The sequence below is a fragment of the Mobula hypostoma genome, chromosome 8, assembly GCF_963921235.1.
Source record: "Mobula hypostoma chromosome 8, sMobHyp1.1, whole genome shotgun sequence".
Taxonomy (NCBI): domain Eukaryota; kingdom Metazoa; phylum Chordata; class Chondrichthyes; order Myliobatiformes; family Myliobatidae; genus Mobula; species Mobula hypostoma.
In genome coordinates, this window is record NC_086104.1 from 98,921,147 (window position 1) to 98,931,801 (window position 10,655).

The 10,655-nt window shown below is 46.7% G+C and overlaps 3 protein-coding genes across 3 annotated transcripts in view; 2 read left to right on the forward strand and 1 right to left on the reverse strand.

The window, feature by feature from the left end:
- LOC134350773 (histone H2AX-like) overlaps positions 1-10,655 on the reverse strand; it is an 87,172-nt gene that overhangs the window by 52,866 nt on the left and 23,651 nt on the right. The gene's annotated exons all lie outside the window — the stretch shown is intronic.
- Positions 35-923, forward strand: LOC134350771 (histone H2A-like). Its single transcript, XM_063056436.1, has one exon. It carries the CDS (start codon positions 65-67, stop codon positions 452-454), a length of 390 nt encoding a protein of 129 aa, XP_062912506.1. The 5' UTR covers positions 35-64; the 3' UTR covers positions 455-923.
- Positions 9,294-10,655, forward strand: part of LOC134350772 (uncharacterized) — a 65,017-nt gene continuing 63,655 nt past the window's right edge. Inside the window, exon 1 of the mRNA XM_063056437.1 lies at positions 9,294-9,632. Within this exon, the coding sequence (XP_062912507.1) occupies positions 9,347-9,632 (286 nt within the window). The 5' untranslated portion in view covers positions 9,294-9,346. The remainder of the gene's footprint in view (positions 9,633-10,655) is intronic.

A 10,655-nucleotide genomic window follows, 5' to 3' on the forward strand; every position in this document is an offset into this window, starting at 1 on the left:
CTGAAGCTATAAAATTGGTGAATGCGGAAACATTTCCTCATTCTCTGCGAAGGAGTTTGCTGAAATGAGTGGACGAGGGAAAACCGGGAAGGCCAAGAACAAGCCCAAGTCTCGCTCGTCCCGGGCCGGACTGCAGTTCCCGGTGGGCCGTGTTCACAGGCTCCTGAGAAAGGGTAACTATGCTGAGCGGGTGGGTGCCGGAGCCCCGGTCTATATGGCTGCTGTGCTCGAGTATCTGACGGCTGAAATCCTCGAGTTGGCCGGTAACGCGGCCCGGGACAACAAGAAGACCCGCATCATCCCCAGACACCTGCAGCTGGCCGTCCGCAACGACGAGGAGCTCAACAAGCTGCTGGGAGGGGTGACCATCGCTCAGGGCGGGGTGCTGCCCAATATCCAGGCCGTGTTGTTGCCCAAGAAAACGGGCGGGTCCACCAACCCCAAGGCCAAGTAAAGAGATAAAGCGACAATTTAAAAACCCAAAGGCTCTTTTCAGAGCCACTCAGATTGTCTGTGGAAGGGCTGAGCACCGACCGGGGTGAGTCCGGGGCATTTCCGTTCAAAGGGTCTGTCGTAGACAAGGGCTTAAACTCAATCTAAAGTGCATTTCCTTCCCCGAATAGAAACCAGTATTTATCTCCGCACTTTACCGGGTTTTACCAATTTTACTGCGCATTTGACCGAAAATGAAAGTCCCCCGCCCCCGCTTCCTGGTTAATGCAGAGCGATGCTTGATTGGCGGTAAATCGCCTAACGTAATTGGCGAGTGTAAACGCCCAATCAGAGAGCGGCCTTGTTTACCGAAACATTGAAATTTGAGAAGTCCTCCACGAGTAAGTTTTTATAGAACAGTCCAAAAGTAAATAACTACAGATGTGTGCGAATAGGAGCCATCACATGACCCTGATCCATTTATACTATAAACAATGTAAATTTATTATCAAAATACGTACACCACACACAGCCTTGAATTCCATCCTGTAGGCACCCACAAAGTAAACAATAGAATCTATGGAAAAGCTACACACAACAAAGACCGACAAACAAGAGGGGAAATCGTGCAAACAAAAATAGTAATATAAAACATGACCCGCAGAAACCCCGAAAATGAGTTCTCCGATATGAGAGATATGCATATTAGATTAGAGTCAACTTTATTGTCATTGTGCCGAGTACAGATACAAAGCCAATGAAATGCAGTTAGCATATGACCAGAAAGGCAAAGGATAGTGTTATTTACAAAATAACTGCAAATAAAAAAGTGCTACAGCACACGAATATAAAAGTACTGAGACAGTACAATACGGATGCAATACTGCTTAGCACTGTGATGTGAGGTTCAGCAGGGTCACAGCCTCAGGGAAGAAGCTCTTCCTGTGCCTGATGGTGCTGGAGCGGAGGAGAGTTAAAAAGTCCATGGTTAGGGTGAGATGCATCCCTGATAATGCTTTTCGCCCTGCCCAGGCAGCGTTTATGGTAGATGTTCTCAATGCTGGGCAATTGGGTGCCGATATTCCGATCAGTACAAATGCTGATTCATGGAACATGACAGGTTTTTATTAAGTTATGGACGGTTCGCAAACTGCGGTCGGGATCGAGACTGTAATGTGAAGTTGTTTGTGAAAGGACCGTGAGCCTATTCTGGATCTCAAGTAGAATCAATAAGATTCATGACAATTACAAAGCACCTATTTAACCACCTTCACGGCAATTAAACCGCATCAGCAACAACAAAAATCTGCCTCAGAAGAATAAGTTCTTTGAGTAAAGTTGTGTGTGCATGTCTGAAGATCGAACCAAGCTGATGTAGGAAAGCTTAAATGGGCGGGGCGAACCAATCACAACTCGCCCGGAGCCCGGTAACTCTGGCAGGGCGGTGGTGGCGGAAGTGGAAGAAGCTGACGTTGAGAATCATTGCTTTTCTTGCAGCAGAGGAGGCTGCAGATCTCAGATCTGATCGAGTTATCTATAACCGGACTGTGAAACTGCTCAAATGCTGATCGACACACGGGAATTCTGAGCTGACGGAAGGGATGGGTCTGAACAGACGGTATTGTCCTGTGCCGGCTGAACGGCCTCTCTCTGTGCCAGACATTCCTGGAATGGTTTTATTCTTTACCGGCGTGAGGGATTCGCCAGCAGGGACACCAATATCCCCAAATCCCTCGACGTTCTTGAGTGACTTTCTAGCCCATTTCAGAGGGCAGAGAAAGGTCGGCGACACCGTAGCGTATCGGGAGTCACACAGAGGCCGGGGGAAGGACGGCAGATTTCCTCCCCTGGGCAGAAAGGCTTTCACCACAGGCCAGTACTCGCCACACTGGACCAGCTGTTTATTCCAGACTGAGTGCTCTGGTGTGGTGCCCACTGATTCTGGGAGCTCACATACTAAATGCTGTGAAATGGAAATGAGTATGTTAATGAGGGCAATGTTGTTTATGTAGACCCCAGTGAGGAGTTTAACGTTTGAGGCATCGGAGTTGTCAGGACGCTGAAGCAGAGACCCAATCGCAGACCAAGTACTGTGCGCACTGTGATATTTACTGAGTAGCAAATCCAGGGGGGGCAACAAAGTCGGCGTCAAAGTTCAGGCAGAGATCAAAACACCCAGAGAAATCCAAAAACCAGAATCGGGAAACAGGTAGAGTCGATAGGCGACAGACAGGGTCAATACTCAGACAGACAGAGTACAGATACGAATGCTGGAAAGGCTCAGGAAAATTCACTGGCACAATCTGGCAACAAACAGGTGAGAACACAGGACTGAAATACACTGAGCAATAGAGAGGCAGATGATAGTTGGAGCACAATGAGACAGAAGTGGCAGCAAAACAGGTAATAATGAGAAACAAGTGAGGGGCGGAGTACTCAGTAATACAGGGGCCGGAGTGAGGACAGGAGCACATGGGGCATGAAAACAGACAAGAGCACATGGCAGTACAAAACCACAGACTGACGGCTAGAGGGATGACACACAAAAAGACAAAGTTCAACTGGCGGTACTGACAGGAGTCTGGTCCAAACTGTTCGAGCCCATAAGATACGAGGTGAGGTGGCAAACTAGAACTAAAATCAGCTTGGTTTATGGGAGGCCGAGGATGGTGGTGGAGAGTTGTTCTTCTCACTAGAAGTCTGTGACCAGTGGTGTAACACACAGATTGGTGCTAGGATCCTTTGTTTGTGGCAGACAGCAACAACTTGGATGTTAAAGTAGATGATGTGATCAGCAAGTTTACAAGTGACACAAAAATCTCTGGAGGTGTAAAGAGTGAAGAAGCCTGACTTAGATACAACATGATATTCATCAGCTGGTCCATCAGGCAGAGGAATGGGAGGTGGAATTCAATCTTGACAAGTGAGAGGGAAATGGTACATTGGTCCACAGGGTACACATTGGTACACAGGGGGTGGAGATCAGAAATAGGGAAGTACTGATATGGTTGTACAGGGAGTTGTTGAAGTCACAGTGAGGAAACAGATACAAGTTCTTTGGGATTTGGAAAAGTGAGGGGTGACCTTCCTGAATCACACAAAGCCCTTAGGAGTGCTGACGGGAGAGATGTTGGGATGTTTCCAGAGTTACAAGGTCGGAGAGCTATTTAAAGCTGATGTGCAGGAACATCTCACGGAGGGCGGGGGATGTTTGGAATTCCCTATCCCAGAGGGTGTGGAAGCTGAATTACTGGAGGGATTTAATGAGAATGGAGATACACTTTGGAAAGATCAGGAGGTTTGAGTGATGTGGAACTGGAGAGGAGGTGAGGCCTGGGACAGATCAGCCAGGTTCACACTGCATGGTGGGGCAGGGATGAGGGGCCAAGAGAGTGACTCCTGCTCCTGTTGTCTTGTGTTCTGCTGAGTGTGGTTCCCATCTGGGACTCACTACCTCTCTCCATTTGGTGATTATTTCCAGCATTTTCTCATTTTATTTATGTCCCACAAATACTTGGAAGCCCGCAGAAATGTGCCAGTGGGACACACTTGGTTTTTACAGTGACAGATAACTGATACTGCACTGTGTGACCTCTACATCCGAATAGAGAACTGACAGGAATCAATGAAAACACGCCACACTGTACTGCCCAGAAACAGTCAGCAATGTTCCACTAGGACAATGAACTTTCCAACATTGTCCTTCACCGTAAGGACAGAGACCTATAAAACTCTCCACACTGTGCAGTGAGCACACAGGCATGTACAGACCCAGCATTAGGGATCAAAGTGTTAACCTGTCTGTAGTACCAGAGGGTGTGGACTGAATTGTATTCATTAAAGAGAAAGGCATTGTCCTCTGGACTTAGCCACCACAGGCACCTGTATAAATGAATTTCAGAGATTCACCACCCTCGAGCTGCAGAAATTCTTTATTAGCTCTGTTCTAAATGGATGTTCCTCCATTCTGAACCTGTGCCAGCATATCTTTTCTTAGACAAGGAGTCCAAAACTGCTCACATTATTTCAAGTACAGTCTGACTAATGTCATAGAAACATAGAAAACCTACAACACAATACAGGTCCTTTGGCCCACAAAGCTGTGCCGAACATGTCCTTACCTTAGACATTACCTAGGGTTACCCATAGCCCTCTATTTTTCTAATCTCTATGTACCTGTCCAGAAGTCTCTTAAAAGAGCCTATCATATCTGCCTCCACTACTGCCGCCAGCAGCCCATTCCACGCACTCACCACTCTCTGCATACAAAACTTACCCCTGACATCTCCTCTGTACCTGCTTACAAGCACCTTAAAACTGTCATTGAGTATTTCAGCATTGAAGTAGGCCATTCGGCCCATCCTATCTGTGCTGGCCAAGATGTCAATCCAGGCAGTCCCATTTGCCTGCATTTGAAACGACTTTATTACTTATATCCTTCATATACATGAGGAGTAAAGATCTTTACATTACGTCTCTGTCTAATGTGCAATTTATAGTAAATTATAAATATGATGTACAACAGGACAGTCAATATAACATGGAAATACAGTAGCATCAGCATGAATTAATCAGTCTGACGGCCTGGTGGAAGAAGATGACCCAGAGCCTGTTGGTCCTGGATTTTATGCTGCAGTACTGTTTCCCGGATGGTAGCAGCAAGAACAGTTTGTGGTTGGGCTGACTCGGATCTCCAATAATCCTTTGGGCCCTTTTTACACACCTGTCCTTGTAAATGTCATGAAGAGTGGGAAGTTCACATCTACAGATGCTCTGGGCTGACCACACCACTCTCTGCAGAGTCCTGTGATTGAGGGAACTACAGTTCCCATACCAGGCAGTGATGCAGCCAGTCAGGATGCTCTCGGTTGTACCCCTGTAGAGAGTTCTTAGAATTTGGGAGCCCATACCAAAGTTCTTCAGCTGTCTGATGTGAAAGAGACTTTGTTGTGCCTTTTTCACCACACAGCCGGTATGTACAGACCATGTGAGATCCTCAGTGATGTGGATGCCAAGGAACTTAAAGCTGTTCACCCTCTCAACCCGAGATCCATTGATGTCAAAAGGGGCTAGGTGTTACCATGCCTCCTGTTGTCCACAACCAACTTCTTTGTTTTTGCGACATTGAGGGAGAGGTTATTTTCTTGACACCACTGTGTCAGGGTGATGACTTCTTCCCTGCAGGTTGCCTTGTTATTATTTGAAATTAGGCCATCAGTGTAGTGTTGTCAGCAATTTTAATATGCAGATTGGAGCTGTGGGTGGCGATACAGTCATGGGTATACAGAGAGTAAAGGAGGGAGCTTACGACACAGCCCTGAGGGGCACCTGTGTTGAGAGTCAGAGGGTTGGAGGTGAGGGAGCCCACTCTTACCACCTGCTGGTGATCAGACAGGAAGTCCAGGATCCAGCTACACAAGGCAGGGTGAAGGCCAAGGTCTCTGAGCTTCTTGTCGAGCCTGGATGGAATTATGGTGTTGGATGCTGAACTGTAGTCCAAGAACAGCATTCTCACATAAGCATCCTTCTTCTCCAGATGCATAAGGATGGTGTGTAGAGCTGAGTCTATTGCGTCATCTGTCGATCGGTAGGCAAAATGTAGATGGTCCATTGTGGGTGGTAGCGTGCTGCAGATGTAGTCCTTGACCAGCCTCTCAAAGCATTTGCTTATTATTGAGGTGAGTATGACCAGACGCCAGTCGTTCAGACATGTTACATTGGTCGTTTTAGGTACTGAAACAATAGCAGGAAGGCACTCTACACTGGGAGAGGAAGAGATTAAAAATGTCTGTAAACACACCTGCCAGTTGTGCCACGCACATCCTGAGTACCCACCGTGGGATGCCGTCCGATGCCGTAGCCTTATGACTGTCCACTCGTTGGAAACACCTGCGTACTTCATCCTTAGAGATGACCAAGCTGCAGATCGCATCAACTGTAGGTCTCCTCAGGGGCTCAGTGTTGGCAGCATCGAATTGAGGGTAAAAAAGATTTAGCTCATCTGGGAGAGAGGCAGCAATGCTGGAAACTCCACTGCATTTAGCTTTGAAGTCTGCGATGGCATGCAGACCTTACCATAAGCTGCATATATTGTTGTTGGAAAGTTGTGCCTGGATCATGTCCCAAACCCATCTATTAACTCCTATCTACTTTTCCAAATATCATTTAGATGTTGTGATTGTGACTGCCTCAACCATTTCCTCTAGTAGCTTGTTCCATATACCTACCACGATCTGAGTCACTGAAGTCCCATTTAAATCTTTCCCCTCTCACCTTAAAGCTATGCTCTCTAGTTTTATTAATCCCTTGCCCTGGGGGAAAATGACAGAACAACCACTTGTGCCACTCATGATTTGATACAGTGCAATAAGATCACCACTCAGTCTCCTGTGCTCCATGCTTGTCCAACCTGACCCTACATGGTCAATAAGGTCACCAGTCAGTCTTCTGTACTCTATGGAATAAAGTCCTTGCCTGCCTAGCCTGACCACATAAGTTAGTCTCTGTCATCCTGGCAACAGCCTCATAAATTTTGTACTCTTCCCATGAGATGGTGTCCTTCCTATAACACTGTAACCAAACTGTACCCAGTACTCTAGTTGTGACCTCACCAACATCATGTACAACTGTAAAAATAACATCCCAGTTACCATATTAACAGATAGACTTGTGACATTGAGGGTGATATTGGAGGGTAGCCTCTGAGATGGGATGTCTGTGACCAGTGGTAGATGGCAGAGATACATGCTGAGTTTGAAGTTCACAGATAACACAGAATTGGTGTTTTGCATCCTGTTCTGGTCACCACACCAAACCTGATTGCTGCTCCAACATGTCATCAGCAAACAATGCAACCAACAGCAACTTCCGACTGATAGTTCACAAAACTATTTCCTTTACTACCACTTTCAAATATAATTCTACTACAAAGTCGTGTGTGATTGGAACCTGTGATTTACATTTTGGTGGTGTGTTTTTGGGCCAATCGATTGATCTGGCACTTTGCTGTCTCTGAGAGAGTTCGATGAGGATAGGAGCAGAATGTGTGGCCTGGTAGCCTGGAGCCCATGATCAACACCATTACTTCTCTGTGATTAAGGCATCAAGCAAGCTGAAGCCAACAAAGACAAGAGCAGAGAGCCAGCCGGTGTTCAGAGCTGTTTGTCTGGTCTTCCTCTCTCTTTCTCGCTAGCTACTGTTGGAGGAAAGTGAAGCAGTCTTGGGATCCATGTTGGCAGGATTGATCAGAGAGGTCGTGGACTTGTCTTGGACTTTGAGGTTCATGTTGCATGTGTTCCTGAATACTGTTTTTGAACAGTTTGATTGGGACAATTGATGTGGACTGGGGCACTTCAGCAAAGAGTGCATTGGCTGAAGGTATAGTGCTGAACTAAACTAAACTGAATTCTCCTGGTTTGATATTCTATGTGTTGTGCACTCGCTTTTTGCCAATTGCACAATTTCCTTTTTTTTTCGATCATTGGGTGTTTCATGTTTTCTCGATGGGTCGTATTGTGTTTTTTTTTAGCTTTATTGCTGCCTGTAGGATAAATCTCAGAGCCATATTCTGTATACATACTTTGTAAATAAATGTACTGTGAACCTTTGAAGAGATGTGACTACAATTGAGATGTGACTGCAGAAAAAAGTCCAGACAAATGTTGTATAGGCTGGTTGGCTTCAGTTATAAGGGATTGAAAAGGCGGGGGTTTTCCCTGGAGTGAAGGAGTCTGAGAGGTGACATTAATCAGGTATATAGAATGATATGAGGCATAGAATGGATAAATTATCAGAGTCTATTTTCCATGGTAGCAGTATCTCAATCTAGAGGCTGTAGGTTCAAAGTGACAGGGTGGAGGGTCAGGGGAATCTGAGAGGTAAATTTCTCACAGACAGAGAAGCTGATATCTGGGATGAGCTGCCAAAGGAGATGATGGAAGCAGGAACCCACACGGTCTCACTGTTCAATAACACAACTCAGGATCCTGTCATTCACTATGATCAGCTTCCCTGGTTTAACTCCCCAAAACAGAGTCACAGATGTATACAGCACAGAAATAGGCCCTTTGGCCAACTCATCCATGTCGACCAAGCTGCACCAAATTGCCTTCAATTAGGCTGTTTCACTCCAAATCTTTCCTCTCCATGTACCTGCTCAGACATATTTTAAATATTGTGAATATACCTACCTCTACAGCTTCTTCCACATATCCTTCTGTGGGAAATGTTGTCCCTCAGGTCCCTTCCTCTCACAATATCTATGCCCTTTACACTTAAACGTTCCTCTATTGGAGGGAAGAGACTGATCGTCCACATTATTGATACCTCTCATGATTATATAAACCCGTACAAAGTCTTTATACTCCAAGGAAAATTCCCAGTCTATCAATTCTCTGTTTATAACTCAAGCCCTCTCCATATAACTCCGGCCCCAGGGATATCCTTGTGAATATGTTCCTTTCCAGCTTAAATAACTTATTTCCTGTGGCTCTGTGACCAAAACTGCACATAGACCACAAGAAGTCTCAGAAATATGTTGTGCAGAGTAACATGACACCGTCACTGCCTCCACCCCTCTCCGCACTGCCCGTCACGTTGTGTTCTCTCTCTCTCTCTCTCTCTATCCCTCCTCCCCCTCTCTCCCCCTCCCCCCTCTATCTCTCCCCCCTCCCCCCCTCTCTCTCTCCCCTCCCCCCTCTCTCTCTCTCCCCTCCCCCCCCTCGTTCGCGCTCTCTCTCTCTCTCTCTCTCTCTCTCTCTCTCTCTCTCTCTCTCTCTCTCTCTCCCCCCCCCCCCCACCCCTCCCTCCCTCGCTCTCCTCCCACGCGTTTCTCGGACAGGTCGGGGCGCTGTGTATAAAAGGTGACACCAGCACACAGTTTGTTACTGAACGACGACTGGAGTGAAGCGGCGTTATGTCTGGCAGAGGGAAAGGAGGCAAAGGACTCGGCAAAGGCGGAGCCAAGCGGCACCGTAAAGTGCTCCGGGACAACATCCAGGGCATCACCAAACCGGCCATCCGTCGTCTGGCTCGGCGTGGCGGCGTCAAGCGGATCTCGGGTCTGATCTACGAGGAGACCCGTGGGGTGCTGAAGGTTTTCCTGGAGAACGTGATCCGGGATGCGGTCACCTACACCGAGCACGCTAAGCGCAAGACTGTCACTGCCATGGATGTGGTGTACGCTCTGAAACGCCAGGGCCGCACTCTCTATGGCTTCGGCGGTTGAGGAACTCTTCGTTCTTCCAAACACAAAACAAAGGCTCTTCTAAGAGCCGCCCACCGCCTCACGGAGAGAGCAGGTCCCATACCATTGACCTGAAATGTTAACTCTTTATTATGCGATTAATGTTAAAACAAAGGGACGAGGTTGTCACGTAATTACTGAGAATTATGGCACGGGATTGAAATCTCTCCGAACACAGAATGAACGGTATCGGGCCACGAAGAGCTTCATTGTTACATTAAGGGTCTGGAAATTAAATTCCCATTCTCTGGTGAATGCAATAACCCAATCAGAAAGCGGCAAGTGTACCTCAGTTCTGAGGGTCGTGTAGTTTTGAGGTTGTGGGGTGGTCAGTTTCTAGTAGTTTTGAAAACTCTGAAAGGGCTGAGGTCCTGACAGAAACTCTACCCATGTCCCTTAGTTCCCTTTCCAGTCTCCTCTCCCCATGTACTAGATCCTCCCGTGAACAGTTTACAATGATGGAAGCAACCTTCCAGAAATGCTTGGTATGGCCATTCCAATCGATTTACCTCTTGTATCAGTCACTGCCCCACTCAATATTCACATGGGTATCATCCCTGAGAACTGTAACCTTACTGTGGCCCTCATCATCTGAAGGTTGTTCAATTAAATGGAGCCGAAAACTGAAAAATGATTACTTCATCTGGCTTGATAATGTCACCTCTAGAATTTTATTGCATAAGAACTGTAAGGTTTTGCATAACGTTTTATCCACACATGTCAAACCATCTACCGGAGCATAATAGAAAACTGAGTCCTCTATTTCTCCCTTAGAATTGAAATGGGGAGCCACCGGGAGATCCCGCTTTTGCCATTTTCAATGGGCGTGGGGTGCAGTTGGTCTGTTCACATTGTCCAATTAAACGGTTAGATGGAAACCTACCAATGAGAACTTACTCTACCCGATTCCTTATTAGCATAGGGCGGGGCATACTGTCTATTTAATCGGCACTGCGAGTTGGCTCTGCTTATTTTCGAC